Genomic DNA, 25,386 nt, shown 5'->3' with positions numbered 1-25,386 from the left:
TTCTGAAATGTTTCTGCAAGTTCTGTTTCATTGACCATCTGTTCCAGTAGATCTGTCTCATTATTTCTCTCATTAAGTTTCATAATGCCTTCGTGTAACGTCTCCGATTGATTCGTTTCGTTTACTAACATGGATTCCTTATTAATTAATGAGCTTAAATACATATAGGTGTCTGCAGCCACGGATTCGTTGTCCGTGTTTGTATCGTTGTTGGTGAGCAGTTCTTCTTTTTCAGAATCAAAGTTGTCACTGATGTCCTGTCTCTCTGACGAAAGAAGACAGCTGAAGTCATCAGAGTCGACAACCTTTGCGCCGCTGCTTAGTTCAGCTAGCGATCCATCCCCAGCTTCTTTGGTGACATCGTTGATTGGTTGGTCCAACACAAGACTCTTCGCTTCTTGATGCAACTTTGTGACAGTGTATTCGCTCGGACACGATTGTCCTTTTAGACTGAACAAATCACCGTCGTTGGTAACTGTTATATTTTCCTGTGCTTGTTGTTCACTGTTAGTCAGTTGGTCCGTCACTGCAATGTTCTCATCAACAACCAATGGATCCTTTACAACGTCTGTGTCATCAACAGATACTTGCTTCTGAACTGCTAACTGGTCATTAGCTGCCAGCTCCTCGTCAATAGATACTTGCTTCTGAACTGCTAACTGGTCATCAGCTGCCAGCTCCTCGTCAACAGATACTTGCTTCTGAACTGCTAACTGGTCATTAGCTGCCAGCTCCTCGTCAACAGATACTTGCTTCTGAACTGCTAACTGGTCATCAGCTGCCAGCTCCTCGTAAATAGATATCTGATCTTTACCAGCTTTCTCATTTTGATCATCTAATTGTTCATTGATGTTTAGTCGGTCATCGACCTGTTGAGAATAGCATGTGGCTGGTAGACTGTCCAGTCGGTCGACATCATCTTGTTGATAATCGAAATCTGGTTGGTCATCAAAAGCTAGTGGCTGGTCACAAACTGCTTGATCGTCAAACTTTGGTTGATCGTCAAACTTTGGTTGATCGTCAAACTTTGGTTGATCGTCAAACTTTGGTTGATCGTCAAACGTTAGTTGGCAACCTTGCGGGTGTTTCTCTGTAGCTAGTTTTTCCTTAACAGATAGTTCATCAGTAGCTGGTTGTTCATAAATAGCTGTTTTTTCATCAATATTTGGTTGTTTTGTAATGGATAGTTTTTCATCAATAGTTGGTTGCCCATCAAGTATTGGTTGTTCATTAAAAGCAATGTGTTCATCATCAACAGGTAGCTGTTCACTTATAGCTAGTTGTTCATTATCAATTGGTAGCTGTTCACTGATCGCTAGTTGTTCATCAATTGGTAGCTGTTCACTGATAGCTAGTTGTTCATCAATTGGTAGCTGTTTACTGATCGCTAGTTGTTCATTATCAATTGGTAGCTGTTCACTGATCGCTAGTTGTTCATTATCAATTGGTAGCTGTTCACTGATAGCTAGTTGTTCATCAATTGGTAGCTGTTCACTTGTAGCTAGTTGTTCATTATCAATAGGTAGCTGTTCACTGATCGCTAGTTGTTCATTATCAATTGATAGCTGTTCATTGATAGCTGGTTGTTCATCAATAGGTAGCCGTTCACTTGTAGCTAGTTGCTCATCAATAGGTAGCTGTTCACTGATAGCTAGTTGTTCATCAATTGGTATCTGCTCACTGATAGCTAGCTGTTCATTATCAATTGATAGCTGTTCAGTGATAGCTGGTTGTTCATCAATAGGTAGCCGTTCACTTATAGCTACTTGTTCATTATCAATAGGTATCTTTTCACTGATAGCTAATTGTTCATTATCAATTGGTAGCTGTTCACTGATAGCTAGTTGTTCATCAATTGGTAGCTGTTCACTTGTAGCTAGTTGTTCATTATCAATAGGCATCTTTTCACTGATAGCTAATTGTTCATTATCAATTGGTAGCTGTTCACTGATAGCTAGTTGTTCATCAATTGGTAGCTGTTCACTTGTAGCTAGTTGTTCATTATCAATAGGCATCTTTTCACTGATAGCTAATTGTTCATTATCAATTGGTAGCTGTTCACTGATAGCTAGTTGTTCATCAATTGGTAGCTGTTCACTTGTAGCTAGTTGTTCATTATCAATAGGTAGCTGTTCACTGATCGCTAGTTGTTCATTATCAATTGATAGCTGTTCATTGATAGCTGGTTGTTCATCAATAGGTAGCCGTTCACTTGTAGCTAGTTGCTCATCAATAGGTAGCTGTTCACTGATAGCTAGTTGTTCATCAATTGGTATCTGCTCACTGATAGCTAGCTGTTCATTATCAATTGATAGCTGTTCAGTGATAGCTGGTTGTTCATCAATAGGTAGCCGTTCACTTATAGCTACTTGTTCATTATCAATAGGTATCTTTTCACTGATAGCTAATTGTTCATTATCAATTGGTATCTTTTCAGTGATAGCTAGTTGTTCATTATCAATTGGTATCTTTTCAGTGATAGCTAGTTGTTCATTATCAATTGGTATCTTTTCAGTGATAGCTAGTTGTTCATTATCAATTGGTAGCTGTTCACTGATAGCTGGTTGTTCATCAATAGGGAACTGTTCACCTATAGCAAGTTGTTCATTAATTGTAAACTTTTCACTGAGCGCTGGTTTTTCATCGATAGGTAGCTGTTCACTTATAGTTAGTTGGTCATCAATAGGTAGCTGTTCACTTATAGTTAGTTGGTCATCAATAGGTAGCTGTTCGACGATAGCCAGTTTTTTGTCATCAATAGGTAGCTCTTCATTGAGAGGTAGTTTTTCATCAATAGGTAACTGTTTACTGATATCTGGTTGTTTATCAATAGGTAGCCGTTCACTTATAGATAGTTGTTCATCAATAGGTGGCCGTTCACTTATAGCTAGTTGTTCATTATCAATAAGTAGCTGTTCACGTATAGCTAATTGTTCGTTATCAATAGGTAGCTGCTCACTAATAGCTGGTTGTTCATCAATAGGTAGCTGCTCACTGATAGCTAGTTGTTCATTATCAATAGGTAGCTGCTCACTGATAGCTGTTTGTTCAACAATAGGAAGCTGTTCACTGATAGCTGTTTGTTCAACAATAGCTGACCCATCACTAGTTGCTAGCTCATCAGTAGCTGGTTGTTGATCTTTTGCCAGCTGGTCATTAAGTGATGTTTGATCTTCAATCGCTTGTTGATAATAAGAAGCTACACAACCATCACGTATAGGTCGCTGATGGATACCTTGCTGTTTATCACTTGTTTCGTTAGCCTGACTTAAGTCATTAGCTTGCATAGTCGGTTGCTCCGTTAATTGTTCATCCATAAGTAATTGTTCATCCACAAGTGATTGTTCATCCACAAGTAATTGTTCATCCACAAGAAATTGTTCATCCACAAGTAATTGTTTATCCACAAGTAATTGTTCATCCACAAGTAATTGTTCATCCACAAGTAATTGTTTATCCACAAGTAATTGTTCATCCACAAGTAATTGTTTATCCACAAGTAATTGTTCATCCACAAGTAATTGTTCATCCACAAGTAATTGTTCATCCACAAGTAATTGTTCATCCACAAGTAATTGTTTATCCACAAGTAATTGTTCATCCACAAGTGATTGTTCATTCACAAGTAATTGTTCATCCACAAGTAATTGTTCATCCAAAAGTAATTGTTCATCCACAAGTAATTGTTCATTCACAAGTAATTGTTCATCCACAAGTAATTGTTCATCCACAAGTAATTGTTCATCCACAAGTGATTGTTCATTCACAAGTGATTGTTCATTCACAAGTGATTGTTCATCCAAAAGTAATTGTTCATCCACAAGTGATTGTTCATTCACAAGTAATTGTTCATCCAAAAGGAATTGTTCATCCACAAGTAATTGTTCATCCACAAGTGATTGTTCATTCACAAGTAATTGTTCATCCAAAAGTGATTGTTTATCCACAAGTAATTGTTCATCCACAAGTGATTGTTCATCCACAAGTAATTGTTCATTCACAAGTGATTGTTCATTCACAAGTAATTGTTCATTCACAAGTGATTGTTCATTCACAAGTGATTGTTCATCCAAAAGTAATTGTTCATCCACAAGTGATTGTTCATTCACAAGTGATTGTTCATCCACAAGTAATTGTTCATCCAAAAGTAATTGTTCATCCACAAGTAATTGTTCATTCACAAGTAATTGTTCATCCACAAGTAATTGTTCATCCACAAGTGATTGTTCATTCACAAGTGATTGTTCATTCACAAGTGATTGTTCATTCACAAGTAATTGTTCATTCACAAGTGATTGTTCATTCACAAGTGATTGTTCATCCAAAAGTAATTGTTCATCCACAAGTGATTGTTCATCCACAAGTAATTGTTCATCCACAAGTGATTGTTCATTCACAAGTAATTGTTCATCCACAGGTAATTGTTCATTCACAAGTAATTGTTCATCCACAAGTGATTGTTCATTCACAAGTAATTGTTCATCCAAAAGTAATTGTTCATCCACAAGTGATTGTTCATCCACAAGTAATTGTTCATCCACAAGTGATTGTTCATTCACAAGTGATTGTTCATCCAAAAGTAATTGTTCATTCGCAAGTGATTGTTCATTCACAAGTAATTGTTCATCCAAAAGTAATTGTTCATCCAAAAGTAATTGTTCATCCAAAAGTAATTGTTCATTCACAAGTAATTGTTCATCCACAAGTAATTGTTCATCCACAGGTAATTGTTCATCCACAAGTAATTGTTCATTCACAAGTAATTGTTCATCCACAAGTAATTGTTCATTCACAAGTAATTGTTCATCCACAAGTAATTGTTCATCCACAAGTAATTGTTCATCCAAAAGTAATTGTTCATCCAAAAGTAATTGTTCATCAACAAGTAATTGTTCATTCACAAGTGATTGTTCATTCACAAGTAATTGTTCATCCACAAGTAATTGTTCATTCACAAGTAATTGTTCATCCACAAGTAATTGTTCATCCACAAGTAATTGTTCATTCACAAGTGATTGTTCATCCACAAGTAATTGTTCATCCAAAAGTAATTGTTCATCCAAAAGTAATTGTTCATCCACAAGTAATTGTTCATTCACAAGTAATTGTTCATCCACAAGTAATTGTTCATCCACAAGTAATTGTTCATCCACAAGTAATTGTTCATCCACAAGTAATTGTTCATTCACAAGTAATTGTTCATCCACAAGTAATTGTTCATCCACAAGTAATTGTTCATTCACAAGTAATTGTTCATCCACAAGTAATTGTTCATTCACAAGTAATTGTTCATTCACAAGTAATTGTTCATTCACAAGTAATTGTTCATCCACAAGTAATTGTTCATTCACAAGCAATTGTTCATTCACAAGTAATTGTTCATCCAAAAGTAATTGTTCATCCACAAGTAATTGTTCATCCAAAAGTAATTGTTCATCCAAAAGTGATTGTTTATCCACAAGTAATTGTTCATCCACAAGTGATTGTTCATTCACAAGTAATTGTTCATTCACAAGTGATTGTTCATTCACAAGTGATTGTTCATTCACAAGTAATTGTTTATCCACAAGTAATTGTTCATCCACAAGTAATTGTTCATTCACAAGTGATTGTTCATCCACAAGTGATTGTTCATCCACAAGTGATTGTTCATCCACAAGTAATTGTTCATCCACAAGTGATTGTTCATTCACAAGTAATTGTTCATTCACAAGTGATTGTTCATTCGCAAGTGATTGTTCATTCACAAATGATTGTTTATTCACAAATAATTGTTCATCCACAAGTAATTGTTCATCCACAAGTAATTGTTCATCACACGATTGTCTTGTATCACTAGTTGAATGTTGAACATTTATTAGGTTATTAGCTTCCTGGATGTCAGAAGACAGTGGCTCATTATTTTCTAGGTTACCAACAACTATTAGATCATTAGTTTTATGGTCATAGACAGCTATTTGGTCATAAACAGCTATAGGATTAATAGTTTCTTGTTCATCAACAAAAGTTTGGTCATTAGCTTCTTCGATACCAATAGCTATAAGATCATTCACTTCTAGGTCATCAACAACTATTTGTTCATCAACAGCTATTAGGTGATTGACTTCTTGGTCATCGATAGCTATTCGGTCATTCACTTGTTGGTCATCAGCAGCTATTTGGTCATCAATTGCTTGGTCATGAACAGCCATGAAGCCATGTTCATGAAGAGCTATTTGTTCATGAATAGCTATTTGCTCATCAACAGCTATTTGTTCATCAACAGCTATTTGTTCACAAACAGCTATTTGTTCACCAACAGCTATTTGTTCATCAACAGCTATTTGTTCACCAACAGCTATTTGTTCATCAACAGCTATTTGTTCACCAACAGCTATTTGTTCACAAACAGCTATTTGTTCACCAACAGCTATTTGTTCATCAACAGCTATTTGCTCATCAACAGCTATTTGTTCACAAACAGCTATTTGTTCACAAACAGCTATTTGTTCACCAACAGCTATTTGTTCATCAACAGCTATTTGCTCATCAACAGCTATTTGTTCATCAACAGCTATTTGCTCATCAACAGCTATTTGTTCACAAACAGCTATTTGTTCATCAACAGCTATTTGTTCATCAACAGTTATTTGTTCGTCTACAGCTATTTGCTCATCCACAGCTGGTAAGCCACTGGCTTCTTGTTCATCAATACATATTAAATCAATAGCTTTTTTGCCTACAACAGCTATTTGTTCATCAACAGCTATTTGTTCGTTTATAGCTATTTGTTCATTAACCAGTATTTGGTCATTAACAGCTATCAGGTCATTAACAGCTATCAGATCATTAACAGCTATTTGGTCATTAGCTTCTTGTTCGTCAACAGCTATTAGTTCATAAGCTGCTAGGTCAACTATAGTTTCTTGGTCATGAACAACTATTTGGTCATTAGCTTCTTTGTTGTCATCAACAGTTTCTTGGTAAATAGCGTCTTGGTCATCCACAGCTATTTGGCAAATAGCTATTTGTCCATCAACAACATCATCGACAGCTGTTTGCTCATTTTCACCAAAGCTGTTTTGGTCTACAACAGCTAATTGATCATTAGCTTCTTTGTTATCAACAGATTTCTGGTCATGAGTTTCCTGGTACTCAACAGATTTACTGTCACTAGCTCCTTGGTACTCAACAGATTTCTGGTCAAGAGTTTCTTGGTACTCAACAGATTTCTGGTCATAAGTTTCTTGGTACTCAACAGATTTCTGGTCATGAGTTTCCTGGTACTCAACAGATTTCCGATCATGAGTTTCTTGGTACTCAACAGATTTCTGGTCATGAGTTTCCTGGTACTCAACAGATTTCTGGTCATGAGTTTCCTGGTACTCAATAGATTTCTGGTCATAAGTTTCTTGGTACTCAACAGATTTCTGGTCATGAATTTCTTGGTACTCAACAAATTTCTGGTCATGAGTTTCTTGGTACTCAACAGATTTCCGGTCATGAGTTTCTTGGTACTCAACAGATTTCTGGTCATGAGTTTCTTGGTACTCAACAGATTTCTGGTCATGAGTTTCTTGGTACTCAACAGATTTCCGGTCATGAGTTTCTTGGTACTCAACAGATTTCTGGTCATGAGTTTCTTGGTACTCAACAGATTTCTGGTCATGAGTTTCTTGGTACTCAACAGATTTCTGGTCATAAGTTTCTTGGTACTCAACAGATTTCCGGTCATGAGTTTCGTTTTCCTTGTAAATTTGTTTTATGTCAGAAGCTAATTGTGTCATGTTTACTGGTTCACAAACGTGTAGGAAGTCGATTGTTTCTTGATATCTTGTTGTCTCACAACAATCAACTTGAAAATGGCTCTCAATCAATTGTAGAGATTGTTTGTCCTCTTGAGTTTCTTGATACTCTACATTTTGTAGCGTGTTGTTTATTTCTGAGATGTTACTAGCGTGTTGTTCCACGCTGGCTTGTTTGTCGTCACTCATGTCTACGTTCGTATTAGATTTGAGGAAGTTATCAGCTAATTGTCCGTCATTTGTTTGTAGGTCCTCAGATTCCGGGACATTAGCAGCTAATTGGTTGTTCTCTGATCCTTGGACGTTAGCAGCTAATTGGTCGTTCTCTGATCCTTGGACGTTAGCAGCTAATTGGTCGTTCTCTGATCCTTGGACGTTAGCAGCTAATTGGGCGTTCTCTGATCCTTGGACGTTAACAGCTAATTGGTCGCCATGTGTTTGTACTTCTTGTTTAAACGTATTTATATCCAAGTCTTCATGTTTTTCTTGGTATTCAGTTACTTGTACTTTCAAATCTATTGGGCCAGTATTCTCGTCTGCGTCATTAACTAGTCGCTCATTGAACTCTTCTTTTCCTCTAAGAGTCAGTTCTTCCTCTTTACTCTCTTGGACATGGGAAACAAATATCTCTTCTTTATCTCCTCGGGCTTCAATAGCTAGTTGTACTTCACTAGCTTTGAGGACGTTAAAAACTAGTTTAACGTCTTTATACTTTTGGGCTTCAATACATAGAGGTTCAATATCCTCTTGGGCGTCTGTAACCAGCTGTCCCTTGGCTTCAATACATAGAGGTTCAATATCCTCTTGGGCGTCTGTAACCAGCTGTCCCTTGGCTTCAATACATAGAGGCTCAATATCCTCTTGGGCGTCTGTAACCAGCTGTCCCTTGGCTTCAATACATAGAGGCTCAATATCCTCTTGGGCGTCTGTAACCAGCTGTCCCTTGGCTTCAATACACAGAGGTTCAATATCCTCTTGGGCGTCTGTAACCAGCTGTTCCTTGGCTTCAATACATAGAGGCTCAATATCCTCTTGGGCGTCTGTAACCAGCTGTCCCTTGGCTTCAATACATAGAGGCTCAATATCCTCTTGGGCGTCTGTAACCAGCTGTTCCTTGGCTTCAATACATAGAGGCTCAATATCCTCTTGGGCGTCTGTAACCAGCTGTCCCTTGGCTTCAATACATAGTGGCTCAATATCCTCTTGGGCGTCTGTAACCAGCTGTTCCTTGGCTTCAATACATAGAGGCTCAATATCCTCTTGGGCGTCTGTAACCAGCTGTCCCTTGGCTTCAATACACAGAGGTTCAATATCCTCTTGGGCGTCTGTAACCAGCTGTTCCTTGTTATTCTCTTGGCTTTCAATAGCTAATTGTTTCTGTATATTTTCATTGACGACTTTGTAGTTCAGAGTTGGTTCTTGAAATGGACCTTCTTGGATGTCAGAAATTTGTTGTATGTCTATAACCTCTTGAACTTCACCGACTTGTGCTTTGTCATGACTTTCTTGTGCATCGCTTGTTAATTGTTCATCCTCTTTGGCGTCCACACCAAGCTGTTCTTCGTTCTTCTCTTCCAGGCCAGTATCAAGGTGTTCATTCTTAACCTCTTGTATGCCAAGAGCAAGGATTTCTTCTTGATTTTCTGTGACATCACTAGCCAGTCGGTCCTCACTAGACGTATGGGCGTAAGTTACGTGTTCATTTCGCGCGTCAAATGTTTGTTGTTGAACATGATATATTTTAGCGTCAAGAGCTTGCTGTTTCTCATGTCCCTCTTCAGTTTCAATACCAATTAGTTCTACATTATTCTCTTTGGCATCAATTAGTAGTTTCTCGTCACCTTCTTTGGTGTCAATGGCTAATTGTTCATCTTTACCCTCTTGTGATTCACTGGCTACATGCTCATTATTATCGTCTTGGTAGTAATGAAGTAAACGTTTTTCATTATAGTCATTGTATCTTTCTTCCCTGGTATTGGGCTGACCAGGGACATCATGGCTTTTACTAGAAAATAAATCTTCTGCAGTTGGGGTTTCACTTTCCTGCTTCGCGTGTTCAAAAAAGTTCCCTGTCCCGAGTTGTCCACTCTGATCTGAGGCCCCTTTCATTTCAGAAAATATTTCTTTGCCCAGGCTGGGATTTAGACCTAACTTGTCCAGATTTGGCTTTGCATCTAATTGGTGAGCGCCATCTTGTTTAATAGTTTGGATGTGTAGGCTTTCGTTAATTTGAATGACGTCATCATTCAGTGAGATGGTTTCTGTCATGCTGATTGTTTTGGTTGGCGTGGAGAATATTCGCGTATGAACCATCGGGTTAACACTGCTGTCTGCCTGTGTATCCAAGGAAAGAATATTTTGTTCTTTTCCCCCAAATGTTAGGTTTTTCTCGGAAATAGTAATGACCTCTTTAATCTGAACGCCTTGTTCCGAGACGTTAATGACTTCTTTGAGATTAATACATTGATCAGCGAGTCTCACAGACTCAGTTAAGGTGACGCTGGCTACGTGAGCATCATTGTGGACCTGGTCGCCAGCTTCAGTTGCCATGGCGGCGTTGTCCGATGCTAATGGGCTGCCACCGGGCTCTTCCGATGCCCCTGCGACATCCTGTGTGATCAAAGTGTGTGGAACGTCCACAGAGTCTGAAGTTTGTGCAGGCCGATGAGAATTGTTGACAGCTATTTCGACGGTGCTGCTGATCTGGTGGCTGAAGGAGTCCTCGTCTGCAGCATCATACGAGCCTACAACACCGTCCGTGCGTTCCACAGAGCTGTCTTCGTCGTAGAGCTGTTCATCGGCGTCATCTATGTAGAAATGATTGCGTAGAACCAATCTCTCTTTACTTGGACTATCATAGTCCTCTAATGTTTCCCTTTTCAGATGTACCATATAAGCATAGAGAGTAACATCCTCATTGGTACATTGAATATTGTCTGGTTTTTCTATATAACGAGCTTCGACACGTTTTTGTTCATTATTTGAAAGTTCATTTCCAGAATCTTTGATTTCAGCCTGAACATTTGTTTGTTTCTTGTTAGTCTCTGGTAGTTCAAAATGTTTGCATTGATCCAGATGATGCATGGACGTCAGGTCGGGAGAATCCTTTGCTTTTTGTAATTCATTTAGCGACGAAACATCATTCAGTGTTGGGCCCTCCTTCGGCGATGAAACATCATCCAAGATTGGGACATCATTCGGCGATGAAATAGTACCCATCAATGGAACATCATCTGACGAAGGCGCATTATTTGGACACGGGGCGTTATTCGGCAAAGTGACACCATACGACACCTGATCATCATTAGGCAATGTGACATCATACGACACCTGATCATCATTAGGCAATGTGACATCATACGACACCTGATCATCATTAGGCAATGTGACATCATACGACACCTGATCATCATTAGGCACAGTGACACCATACGACACCTGATCATCATTAGGCAATGTGACACCATACGACACCTGATCATCATTAGGCACAGTGACACCATACGACACCTGATCATCATTAGGCACAGTGACACCATACGACACCTGATCATCATTAGGCACAGTGACACCATACGACACCTGATCATCATTAGGCACAGTGACACCATACGACACCTGATCATCATTAGGCACAGTGACACCATACGACACCTGATCATCATTAGGCAATGTGACATCAAGCAACGGGACCTCATTTGGTGATGTAACATTATGTAGCAATGGGGCATCACTCGGTGATGTGAAATCATGTAACAATGGGACATCGTTTGGCGATGTGAGATCTTGCAACAATGGGGCATCACTCGACGATGTGAGATGATGTAGCAATGGGGCATCATTAGGCGATGTGAGATCTACTGCATTTCCTATAACTCTACTTTCTCTAAAGGCTTTCATCCGTCTTGTTATATCCATCAAGCCCACTTCTGCTTCCCATTCATCCTCGAAATAATTATCGTCTGCAAAGCGTTCTGAGAATGATTTCCCATCATGAGTAAAGTCGTTTGTATAGGCTTCATTGACGTCATCACCGTTTGCTTGGTTCACTTCCCTTGTGAAGCCCGTTTCGAAATGTTCCCCGCTCTCATCGTAATGTCTGCATTCGGCGGTTTGTTCCTGATTGAATGATTCAGCATTACCCATTGGCACATCCACAGGTGTGAGACTGTCTTCCTCTAAATCACAATGTCTGAAAGTATTGAGCCTTCTGGTCAAGTCCATCATATTGGTCTCTATCACCCAATCGTCGTCTAAATAGTTCGTGTCAGGTAAGAAGTGAAGATGTCGGATGTCTCTGTCGGCGAAGACATCGTGCACGATGTACTTGTGGCCAGCATCCTCAGTCTCCGAACCTGGCACACCAGACGTGTCAATGTTCTCCAAAGAGTCAAAAGTGTCTTTGTCAAAGTTCAAGGCGTTGTGCGTCACATGCTGATCACTTTCAATATTTTCATTGACTTTCTCTGAGGCGATGTATTGTCTACAATGAGCATTGTCTGACTTTTCTGCATCATTGTCTTCTTCTGATTCATGGTCTTGAACCCTGATCTGCCTTTCAGAAAATTCATCTACTTGATTGTATTGTTCATCTGGTATTTCTCCCTGAACATTTGATATGTCTTCATAAAATTTGTGTTCATCAGATATTTTTTCAAAGCCTTTCTGTTCAACTGATATTTCTTCATAGACATTCGGTTCATCTGATATTTTTTCAAAGCCTTTCTGTTCATATAATATTTCTTCAAAGACTTTCTGTTTATCTGATATTTCTTCAAAGACATTCTTTTTATCTGATATTTCTTCAAAGATATTCGGTTCATCTGATATTTCTTCAAAGACTTTCTGTTCATCTGATATTTCTTCAAAGAATTTCTTTTCATCTGATATTTCTTCATAGAATTTCTGTTCATCTGATATTTCTTCACAGACTTTCTGATCATCTGATATTTCATTAAAGAATTTCTGTTCATCTGATATTTCTTCAAAGACTTTCTGTTCATCTGATATTTCTTCAAAGACTTTCTGTTCATCTGATATTTCATCAAAGACTTTCTGTTCAACTGATATTTCTTCAAAGACTTTATGTTCATCTGCTATTTCTTCAAAGACTTTCTGTTCATCTGATATTTCTTCAAAGACTTTCTGTTCATCTGATATTTCTTCAAAGACTTTCTGTTCATCTGATATTTCTTCAAAGCCTTTCTGTTCATCTGATATTTCTTGAAAGACTTTCTGTTCATCTTCTATTTCTTCAAAGACTATTAGTTCATCTGTTATTTCTGCAAAGACATTCTGTTCATCTGATATTTCTTCATAGACTTTCTGTTCATATGAAATTTCTTCAAAAAAATTCTGTTCATCTGATATTTCTTCAAAGACATTCTGTTTATCTGATATTTCTTCAAAGACATTCGCTTCATCTGATATTTCTTCAAAGCCTTTCTGTTCATCTGATATTTCTTGAAAGACTTTCTGTTCATCTTCTATTTCTTCAAAGACTATTAGTTCATCTGTTATTTCTGCAAAGCCTTTCTGTTCATATGAAATTTCTTCAAAGACATTCTGTTCATCTGATATTTCTTCAAAGAATTTCTGTTCATCTGATATTTCTTCATAGACTTTCTGTTCATATAAAATTTCTTTAAAGAGTTTCTGTTCATATGAAATTTCTTCAAGAACTTTCTGTTCATCTGATATTTTTTCATAGCCTTTCTGATCATATACATTTTCTTCCAGAACTTTCTGTTCATCTGATATTTCTTCAAGGGCATTCTGTTCATCTATTTCTTCATAGACTTTCTGTTCATCTGTTATTTCTTCAAAGACTTTCTGTTCATCTGATATTTCTTCATAGACTTTCTGTTCATCTGATATTTCTTCAAAGACTTTCTGTTCATCCGATATTTCTTCAAAAACATTCTGTTGATCTGATATTTCTTGAAAGATTTTCTGTTCATCTGATATTTCTTCAAAAACTTTCTGTTCATCTGATATATCTTGATTGACTTTCTGTTCATATGAAATTTCTTCCAAGACTTTCTGTTCATCTGATATTTCTTTATAGACATTCTGTTCATCTGATATTTCTTCAAAGACTTTCTGTTCATCTGATAATTGTTCAAAGACTTTCTGTTCATCTGATATATCTTGATAGACTTTTTGTTCATATGAAATTTCTTCAAAGACTTTCTGTTCATCTGATATTTCTTTATAGACATTCTGTTCATATGAAATTTCTTCTAAGACTTTCTGTCCATCTGATATTTCTTCATAGATTTTCTGTTCATAACAAATTTCTTTAAAGACTTTCTGTTCATATGAAATTTCTTCGACATTCTGTTCATCTGATATTTCTTCAAAGATTTTCTGTTCATCTGATATTTCTTCAAATACTTTCTGTTCATCTGATATTTCTTCAAATACTTTCTGTTCATCTGATATTTCTTCATAGACTTTCTGTTCATATGAAATTTCTTCCAAGACTTTCTGTTCATTTGATATTTCTTTAAAGACTCTGAGTTTATCTGATATTTCTTCATAGACTTTCTGTTTATCTGTTAATTCTTCAAAGACTTTCTGTTTATCTGTTATTTCTTCAAAGACTTTCTGTTCATCTGATATTTCTTCATAGACTTTCTGTTCATCTGTTATTTCTTCAAAGACTTTCTGTTCATCTGATATTTGTTCATAGACTTGAATTGCAGCTTGTTCTGATTTATCTTCACGGGCAATATGTTCTAATTCATCTTGAAGTGCATTTTGTTCTGATTCATCCTTAAGTGCAATTTGTACTGAATCATTCTTAAGAACAGCGTGTTCTGATTCGTTTTCAAGTGCATTATGTTCTACTTCATCTTGACGTGCTATGTTTTCTAATTCATTTTCAAGTACAATTTGTTTCGATGCATATTCAAGTACAATGTATTCTGATTCATCTTGACGTGCAACCTTTTCTATTTCATCTTCACGAGAAATGTGCTCTGATTTAAATTCACGTGAAATGTGTTCTGACTCACTTTCAAGATCAATGTGCTCTGATTTAACTTCACGTGAAATGTGTTCTGATTCAAATTCAAGATCAATGTGCTCTGATTTAACTTCACGTGAAATGTGTTCTGACTCAACTTCAAGATCAATGTGTTCTGATTTAACTTCACTTGAAATGTGTTCTGACTCAACTTCAAGATCAATGTGTTCTGACTCAACTTCAAGATCAATGTGTTCTGATTTAAATTCAAGATCAATGTGTTCTGATTTAATTTCACTTGAAATGTGTTCTGATTCAACTTCAAGATCAATGTGTTCTGATTCAACTTCAAGATCAATGTGTTCTGACTCAACTTCACATGAAACGTTTCCTGATTCAACTAAATGTGAAATGTGTTCTGATTCAACTTCACGTGAAACGTGTCCTGATTCAACTAAATGTGAAATATGTTCTGATTCAACTTCAAGATCAATGTGTTCTGACTCAACTTCACGTGAAACGTGTCCTGATTCAACTAAATGTGAAATGTGTTCTGATTCAACCTCACCTGCAAAGTATTCTCTTCCATCTTGAATTTCAAAGTGTTTTAAATCATTATCATAGTTCAGAATACGTTCTTGCTCATGTCTAAACATTTGTTCCTGATCAGATTTAGATATACAAACCTCTCCGTAGACGTCATCATCACTATTTTCCCGCTCTTTTTCGATGTGGCTATTTCGTTGTCCGCCATCACTGTCCATCATCAAGGGTTTATCTTGTGTAACAAAGAGTTCAGCAAATGTCCCGTCTTCATTGGTTTCCGCGTCATGAAGCAAGATGTTCTCTCGAGGCTGGGGCGCTGTCTCGTACTGTGCAGCATTCTTGTCTGCTGGCACATCTCCATGGGAGGAGTCATACTCCGAGAGTGGGACAATCTCCCTGTTGGTTGCGGCAGTGTTGTTTGGTTCCGAAATCTGGCTTTTTGTGGCCTCATCAGGCATACCCTCTAAGCCTGGAACATCCTTTTCAAACATTTCCTTTTGAGCTGCGACAATCTTCTCCACAGCAATGTCACACGTGATCCCTTCGCAGATAATATTTTCTTCTTTCTCTTGAGCACTTACTTCTCCAAACAGCGTCTTATCCAAATGTACCATCCCCAAGGACTCGCCCGAAGACAGAACAGTATAGACAGTAGCATTACATTGTCTCTCATCTGCTTCCTTGTTATCACCTACATTATCAAGAAATCTGAGTTCAATGTTGTCTGTGATGGTTTCACCTGCAGCAGCCGTTGCTCCAACTTCGGTCGTATTACAGCCAGCTGTGTCTTCAGCTTTACTTACTCCTCCTGCTCCTTCGGCTGTTTCAACACCGGTCGTATCAACATGAACTATGTAGTTACCCTCTGAAGTTTTTATGACATCAAGTGTTTCAACTCGGGATAATTCAGAATTATCCTTGCCTTCAGCTGAAGCAACGGTCTCAGCAATATCATGCTCAGCAATGCCTAGTTCCGCTATGCCAAATTCAGCAATGCCATTTTCAGCTAAGTTGACATCAGAAATGTCAGTTCTGTCTGTACCTGTACCATGTATAACAGTAGCTCCATTACCATCAGAGTCTTTAGCCCCATCATCAGCAGCGAAGTCTCCACACACTTTCTCCTGGTTGTCATTACGAGCTAATTCATCCACATCACTCTTTCTAGCTCCGTTCGCTTGATCGACGGCACCATCAACATTGTCGCTATCCTCTACATCGATATTATTACACTTTGAAACTGCCGCGTCAGTATCAGCGCCTCCTCCATCCACACCGCTCTCCAACCAATCCACCATCTTAGATCTTTCTTCTGCGTTTAATAAAACAGCATTAGCCACATAGTCAATGTCTGCGGTTTCTTTTATATCATGTTGCTCTTGACCAAGATCGGTAACTCCGGCTGTAGTCTGCTTAGCGATACATGACGTCATTTCTTTTCCCTCATGGTTGCCAACTTCGATATGTGTGAAAAAAGGTTCATTTCTGTTATCCACGTTGCTGGAGGTACCTATGTAACTTAATTTATCGTCTATCGATTCCTCTTTATAACTTGAATCGAAACGTCTGATTCGATCTAGATCATCTTGGTTGTAATCGACTGTAGATTTATCATTCTCATAACCATGGTTATCAACAGCACTGTGTACAGCTTCGTTATCAACGCTGCTAATTCTAGCGCCATCTTGACTGTCATTACATCCGGCCACGTGGTCGACACAGCTGTCTGCATACTCATAGCTGACGTCATTGACATTTTCGTTTCCTGTTTCATCAGAAGTAATTCTACCATCGGCTGCTTCCTTATTTCTAGAATTATCTTCAACAATGTCTTCCCCGAATTGTGATAATTGCTGTTCAGAATAGTTTACTTCATTTACTTTTTCAACAGTTCCTTGAACATAGACTTGTTCAACATGTTCTTTATCAGTGTCTTGTTCAACATTTTCCAAATCGATGACTTTTTGACTGTTTTCCATCTTAGATTCTAAAACGCCAATTTGTGTTTTATGTATTTGAAATGATTTTTTCACATTTTTCTTGCTATTAAAATTTTGAACATCATAGCATTGATCAACATTTTGAACATCACAGACTTCCTCAACGATTTCAACATTATCACAGACAGCATCAACATTTTGAACATCACAGACTTGATCAACATTTTCAGCATCACAGACTTCATCAACATTTTGAACATCGCAGACTTGATCAACATTTTCAGCATCACAGACTTCATCAACATTTTGAACATCGCAGACTTGATCAACATTTTGAACATTACAGACGTGATCAACATTTTCAACATCTTTGACTTGATCAACATTTTCAGCATCACAGACTTCATCAACATTTTGAACATCGCAGACTTGATCAACATTTTCAGCATCACAGACTTCATCAACATTTTGAACATCGCAGACTTGATCAACATTTTGAACATTACAGACGTGATCAACATTTTCAACATCTTTGACTTGATCAACATTTTCACCTTCACAGGCTTTCCCATTGCTTTCTGCATCATTTACCTCGTCAATATTATTAACATTCGCTGCCTCGCATAGTTGAACGATCCTTTCATCCTTTTCTGTGTCTGGCTCATCACCACATCCCACATCATTGTCGTCATCGCCCTTCCCCTTTAGTTTGGTGACTACGTTGGTATCGTTAGCCATACCACTGTCAGTGTTATCAACACCAACATTTTCAACTCTATTTCCATATTCTGCATACTTAACATCCGTCACGTCATTCTCGTTATCAACTGTTTTCTCACTCTTGACTTGCTCATTATCTTTTTGAACATCATCGGACTTATCCACTTGGTTTAAGTCAGCGAGATAATGAATATTTCCGAGTTGGGTAACATCGTCGACATCACTGATGTTATCAACGTTATCAACTACGTCTACAGTATCCACTTGGTTTAAGTCAGCGAGATAATGAATATTTCCGAGTTGGATAACATCGTCGACATCACTGATGTTATCAACGTTATCAACTACGTCTACAGTATCAATAGGAATCTTTTTCTCATTCTTTTCTATTGCGGTCTCTTCTACATCATTGATTGTATCAACACTTTCTTCTTTACAGTCTATAGGAACTACATCATTCATGTGAACATTTTCTACATTATCGTTTATCACAAGATCGGTCATGGTTTCAACATCGTCTTTTTCCAGTTTATCAACATCTTTAATGACTCGCTTTTCATCCTCTTCTTCTATGACATTGAGTTTATCAACATTTTTCATTCCCTTGTCATTGATTGAATCTTCATCATTAATCATGTTATCAATAGCATTGACTTTGTCTACTGCCATAGTGTCGTTGCCAAATTTAGATTCAACGTCTTTAAGGTCTTCTCCTTTCGCACTATCTTGACTCTCCAGATGATCTACATTGGCAGCAATGTGTTCATGTTTGATACTCTCAGCTGACATTGCCAGCACAGGTTCGGCGCTAGATGATGACCCGGTGACATGACCCGTGATATTTGCATACGTTTGGTTCACACTGTTCCGTTCTATTATCTCGTCGACCTCGCTTTCGACTGTAGACGCGGTTGTAACCTCGCCGATATAAGGTGTTGCTTTGTAAGTCACCTGGGAGAGAGAGGTGTTGACCACACAGACAGGCGATCTGTCCACGCTACTGATTTTTGAATCCACGTCAGATTCTGAACCCGAGCCAGCCGATTTACAGTTAGTTGCACGATCTTTATCGATATTTACCGGTGTCAATGACTTATATGGGATGTTCTGTCCTTCCATTTGTATGTTGTTGCTAGCCTCTGTATCAACAGTAAAATAAACTTCATTACTAAATTTATCATGAGGAGTTGTTTCCTGGCCATAGATTCCATTTAGTTCAAATGTTCCAGACACGTTAATACTATCATCGAATTGGTCAACAAGACTAGATATTGCATCACTAATGTCTGTTAGTGATTTAGAGCGTGCTATGGGACTCAAACCAAAGCCATTGAATGGAGTTTGATATACATTCTCGTACAAGTCCTGCTCAGAGGAATGGACAAAGTCAACATTAGATCCTACCAGTCTTACAAGTGTTGCATTCTCTTCTTGTTGGGGATCTGGGCCTGTGTTGGATGTCGCCTGTTTAGGAGATTCAACTTTGTCCGATGTATTGTTCTTAGCATGTACAACTTGGACTTCGTCCACCGCGGTATCAACTTCCTCTATTCTAGACTTCAGCTCATGTAGGCAGATGTTTAGTCTTGCATGGTAGCTTTTCATGTCATCTGAGTCCATTTTGACATCGCTGATCTTAGAAACCATTGCCCAGTTGGAACACGTGACAGCATCGTCAACGTCAGTGCCTTCAGCTTCAGCAATAATTTTAGTAGTGTACTGAAACGGATCACCGCTTAGCACGGATGTGTGTACGGCCATTATTTTATTTAACATCTCACTGCTAGTCTTGTCTAGTACCCTTTTGCTGCTCTTGTTAGAAATACCGGGTGAAATATCCGGTGTGCTTTCTGAGTTTTCACCGTGAAGTGCACGCACATCAACACAGCTCCCCTCAGCGGATGCCAAACTAGTCACGTTACCATCAGGCAACCTATTGGTGACACCTACATTAGCGTTCGGCTCTTCTTCCCCAGCGCCGGTTTCAGACAAAGTGCTTCCAGAGTTGGTGCCTAAGAAAGCAATTGGTATGCCGAAGCTGCTTAAGGTTTTGGAAACTATAGTGGAAACATTGCTTTGGAGTCCACTTGCAACAGTATCCGTTGGACCATCATCTTTTAGGACATGTTTACTCTCTTTAGCAAGGTTTGAGGGGTCTACTTCATCCGTCTCTTCTATTACCTCAAGATTGTGTTCAAAATCTGGTAATACTGATAAATCTTCTAAATTTTCTACTAAATTTTTGTAATCTTTTGTTGCTGCTTCTCTCTGGGTTTCTAGTGTAATGCACATCGTCTTAACCTCATCCCTAAAGTCTTCGTGTTTATGCTGATATGGCTGGTCCACTGATTCTTCTATATTCTCAGAGTGATTATCTAAACAACCACTAGATGATATCTTTAGGTCTATCTCGAGAAAAGCTTGAGACTCTCTGGTGGACATCACTTTATAAGTGTGGTCCTTTTCCTCATTTGTTTGTGGTTCCAAAAATATCGCTGTTTCAGGGATGGTGTTATATAGATCCATGTCTTCTTTCGGTAGATTTGAAAGTTGTGGTACCACTTCATCGTCCTCCGACACATTCTTTTTAAAGTTATCGCCTGCATCGTGGAGTCTTTGTGTACACTCGGGCTCGTCGCATTCATCTGCAAGAAGCGCCGTTTGATTGTCACCCCCAAGATCACTGGGAATTTGATTATGACTTTCAAAAAGTGAATTAGTACCTTTACTTTCTACATTAGCCACAGTTACAGGTATGTTTCCTGCTACCGAGGTCTCTTCAACCCTTACGTCTTTGGTGTAGAGCTTGTCGTGTTTTTCTTCATTCTCTTTCAGGTCTTTGACATCTATAGAACCCAAAACATTATCATCAGTAAGACGGTGAGCTGATGCTTGTTCTATTTTAATGATTTCTACGTGTTCTTCCCATAGGGCATTGCGTAGGGGCACAGCTTCGCCCATTCCATCTTTCATAGGCTCCTCTTTATGGAAGTTAAGTTGTTCTTCCTCTTGTTCCTCTCTGACCTCTGCAGGGGCCAAAACAACTTTATCACCAACGGTCTCATGAGCCGATGCTTGTTTTATCTTAATGCTTTCTTCTTGCTCTTCCCAGATGGCGTTGCCTAGCGGCTCAGCTTCGCCCACACCATCTTTCACGGGCTCATCTTTATGACAGTTAAGTTCGTAAAAGGAATCGTCTTCACAAGTCATCGACTGCTCCGAGATGTCGTGCAAGTTAACGTGAGAGGCAACAAAATTAGCTGTCTCACAACCAGTGTCGTATCCCATCTCTAGGTTGTTAGCTGTGAAATACTCTGAGACGTCCATGTTCTCTTGCTGGCCGGTGGAACTCTTCTCGGAAGGCTGCTTTGGCCGTGACTCGAAAGTGTTCTCCCTGGCAAGTTCATGCTCGCCCTTTCCGGCAAAAGCACCCTCGGCATGGTTGTCATGTGGACCGATTGGACCTCGACTGTCTCGATTTTTCGCAGCAGTGTCGATATTTTCTGCAGGTTGAACCTCGTTTGCTAAATCGCCTACGTCAGATGATACCCGGGAACAGTTCGTTGGGGTGCTCTCCAAGTATTTTGGAGGATGGTTGAATGATTCATCATACATGACACTCAGCGGTTCCAGACAAACACAAGATGCTGCAATAAGAGCTTGCTCTGTGTTCTGGCCTTCCATTTCCTTGGTGCATGTCTGAATGCCATCATTTCCTAATGTGAGGTAAGAGCCAGCTGAGTGGAATAAATATGTACTCATGTCTGTGGACAATAGTTCACCTTCCATTTGTTTGATGTCCTGCACGCAGATCAGTTCTCTCCCCTGGTCCACGGAAGACTCATGCCGCAGATCGTCTTGCTCAGGAATGACCGACGCGCTGTTCACGACACTTCCGCTTGTTAGATGTTTCTGTCGATGTAGCGAAGTTCTTTTTCCTAATCTGCTCGAAGCAGGCTTACTCAACTCCGCGGTTGTAAAAGAATCGTCCCTGTTTTTCTCTTCTTCTTTCTCTGTATCGCTAGAAACGGTGGGTCTGTGTGAAGCTCTGGCATCATGATAGTCTGCCAACGGGGTTTCCTCACTGTTGGTAACGGTCTGAGACTCGAGCCCGCATGTGGACTTCAAGTTGCGTTCTCTAACATCCCCGGCATCTTCACTCCTTGAAGTTTCCTGAGTGTCTAGCAATTTAGCTATCTCCCATATTCTCTCTGCTACGACGTCATTCGGCGTCGCTAATCTATCTTCTTCCTCAGGCTTCGTATCAGCTTGCGTCTTTGCCTGAGGATGAGAAGTCTGCTGAAGGCTGCCTACATTATCTCCCTCCATCAGCTCATTGTTCATCCTGTGGACGTGCCCTAAAGTATTCCGGAGCCATTTCTTTTTCCCCGTGGAGCTGGCGCGGTCATCGCGGTCTTTCTTCCTTTTATTTCTTTCTCTCTCCCTCCCACGTGGTTTGCCCGCCGTCTCTTTATCTCTCGCTTTCTTCACTTCCTTGTCCTGCATGTCCTTGTCCTGCTTCTCTGAGCTCGTGGAGTCGGCCGTGTGCTCCGAGTGAGACTCCCTAACTGCGGACACGTCACCGCTGCCAGAGATGATGGAATCCGAGCCGGAGCTTTTAATTCTGGAGGAGTTTGGCGCAGTGGATGATTTGGATAGTTCACTATTCTGGCTTCTGACATCTTGTAAGTCATGACCAGGCTGCAGTGCCTTAGGGAGAGGATACATAACAGTGCCTGATAATGTTCTTATCTAGATTTATACACGCACTTTTCACAAACAATCTTTTAGATCGAATGGAATATTGGAATGGTCACTAGTGATGGGAACTAAACTAACTTTTAAACGTTAAACTAAAACTAGTTTTCAACTAAAATAAAGTAGTTTAACTAAAAGTTTATCATGAATTTCAAAAGATAGTTAAACTAAACTAAAGAATGTTAATTAAACTATAACAAACTATTCATAACTTTTTTTTTGGAGGGGGGGGGGGAGGGGCGGGGATGAACTAGACCTACATAGATATAATCATCCGACTGTACGACTACGGTTCGATCTTATTCTTTTAACATTCTAGTAATATTTATCTATAATAAAATCAGTATTAAGGAATATGTTTCTTACACAAACGTTAATGCACAATAAAATAAAAATGTCTAAATAAATATGTGTGCTTGTATTTTTGCCTTGAATTTAAACCTTTAGAAAAAAATGGTACCCTTTTAAAAAAAAAATTTTAACTTATTATATAACGGAAAATCTTGCTTATACCGGTACCGGTAAAGTTTAAAATCTCATTGAATAACATAGATTTAGAATTTCAAATTTAGATCTAGTATCCAAAGAAATAGAAACGAAATCGTTGGACGTTTAAAAACATTGGACCTGTATAACTATTTGATAGTGTAAAATACATGCTTGACTAACCATGCCGTTAAACGCGCAAGGGAGAAAAACCAGGGTGGTTTTGACATTATGGACTGCACACTCAGTACACTATATAGGCTATTAGGCCTACACGTGTACGTCTATCTGGCCAGATTGTTACAATCAGTCGGACACACCGACTATTAGCCTACTTTCTGGGTAGGGAGGGTATGTTTGAGTGTGTTATTTTCTTGTCTGACCACTAAGCAAACACTATTGCATAACGCGAAATGAAAAAAATGCAGGGTAATTTTGTAGTATCATCGACTACACACGTAAAGTACACTAGACCTACATGAGTATGTGTAGCTGACCAGGTTGTTAAAACCAGTTGGGTACAGTCTATTTATTTACTTAATGGTCAGAGAGGGTTTGTGGATTAAGATTTTTTTTTCTAGAGTTGGTTATCCTAATGCCTTTAGACTTTAGATCTATATAGGCCTAGCTGTTGATTTAGACTTAGATCTCAATAATAAATCTTAAGTCTCTGACCTATATGCTTCCTGCAGTTAAAAAAATTATTGTTTGTGCAAATGAATTTATCAAAACCACTAAATATTGACCTAACCCACTAATCAGATTCCCACTAGAAACAGAAATTACACCACCATGTGGCTCACAACCCCATTCCTAATATTGCATAGAAGCTTTTGGCAAAAAATGTTTAACATTTTATAATACTGCTACTTTCAATTGCAAATATTTACTCCCACAATCCATAACTTCTACCAGCATCTTACGTTACCCTCTTCAGACTGACTAAATAGTTGTTAACTGCATCAGTTTTTTTTTTGATAATCAAAGTTATTGATATCACATGACCCGAAAACAGGGATGTGCATTTCAACCCTGACCACATGTTGAAAAGTTTTACAAATTTTAATTAAACTTTTTAGTTAGTAACTAAAAAAAATTAATTAAACTACGATTTTAACTAAACTTTTTTATTGAAGTTAAACAATGGCCTTAATTATTTTTTTTTTAGTTAAACTAATAGTTTCTAACTTTTTAGTTAACTTTAGCCCATCACTAATGGTCACACGTTTAAACAACGTCTTGTCAAACACAAGAATAACGAGTTTAATATTTTCATTACTAAGGAAAAACGGATTAAAGTTCAAAAACATTTTAAATATTAATAAGTAATAATAAGTCTAAGTCTCATTTACATTTATCTCTGTTTTCTCCATTTATTCCTTCTATCAAGGGCTTTACCAATAATTATTTTGAATACGTTTACCCCCCGCCCCCCCCCTCGTCTTATTGAGTATCAATACATGTACAAATTACTTCTGCAGAGGCCTACATGTAAATTCATTGTTGGACTCACTGCGAGGACGTCGGTCATTGTGACGTCATCCATCACGTGACACAAGGACCTGTAGACAATGTGTTGAATATACCTGTCCAGACTTGGGTAGACTTCAGGGGCCTGGCCAGATGAAACATTGCGTTATGACAATAACATGGTCTTTCACTCTTTCTCTCCTAACTGACGATACCAGCGTTGATTCCACCAGAATGTGGTAAATAATTACGGAGAGAAAGAGTTAATATACAGACCAACGGGCGTTAGAATTTGACAGGCTTGTTTTGTTTGACATGTTTTGGATGACCCTTCAGATTTGAAGACGATGACATATGCTAGACCAAACCTCCTGCAGGGCGACGGGGGGACCAAAGAGACTACAGTAAAGAGCCCGTACTGGTCAACTGTACTATCAGAATGTATGTGTAGCTGAGTGTCAGAGCCCATACCACACAGCGGGTAAACTGTACTATCAGAATGTATGTGTAGCTGAGTGTCAGAGCCCCATACCACACGACTGGTAAACTGTACTATCAGAATGTATGTGTAGCTGAGTGTCAGAGCCCCATACCACACGGCGGGTAAACTGTGGGTGTGTTAAATATAAATGTACTATCAGAATGTTTGTGTAGCTGAGTGTCAGAGCCCATACCACACGGCTGGTAAAAACTGTGGGTGTGTTAAATATAA

The 25,386-nt window shown here is 38.6% G+C and overlaps 1 protein-coding gene across 1 annotated transcript in view; it reads right to left on the bottom strand.

Moving 5' to 3' along the window:
* Nucleotides 1-25,386, bottom strand: part of LOC106065070 (uncharacterized) — a 32,637-nt gene that overhangs the window by 2,224 nt on the left and 5,027 nt on the right. The window contains exons 3-4 of the mRNA XM_056023496.1: nt 24,718-24,819; nt 126-22,670 (exon numbers count right to left, since the gene is read on the bottom strand). Coding sequence (XP_055879471.1) covers nt 126-22,670; nt 24,718-24,819 — 22,647 coding nt within the window. The remainder of the gene's footprint in view (nt 1-125; nt 22,671-24,717; nt 24,820-25,386) is intronic.

Source organism: Biomphalaria glabrata, chromosome 3 (assembly GCF_947242115.1).
Source record: "Biomphalaria glabrata chromosome 3, xgBioGlab47.1, whole genome shotgun sequence".
Taxonomy (NCBI): Eukaryota; Metazoa; Mollusca; class Gastropoda; family Planorbidae; genus Biomphalaria; species Biomphalaria glabrata.
This window is presented reverse-complemented; position numbering and strand designations above follow the sequence as displayed.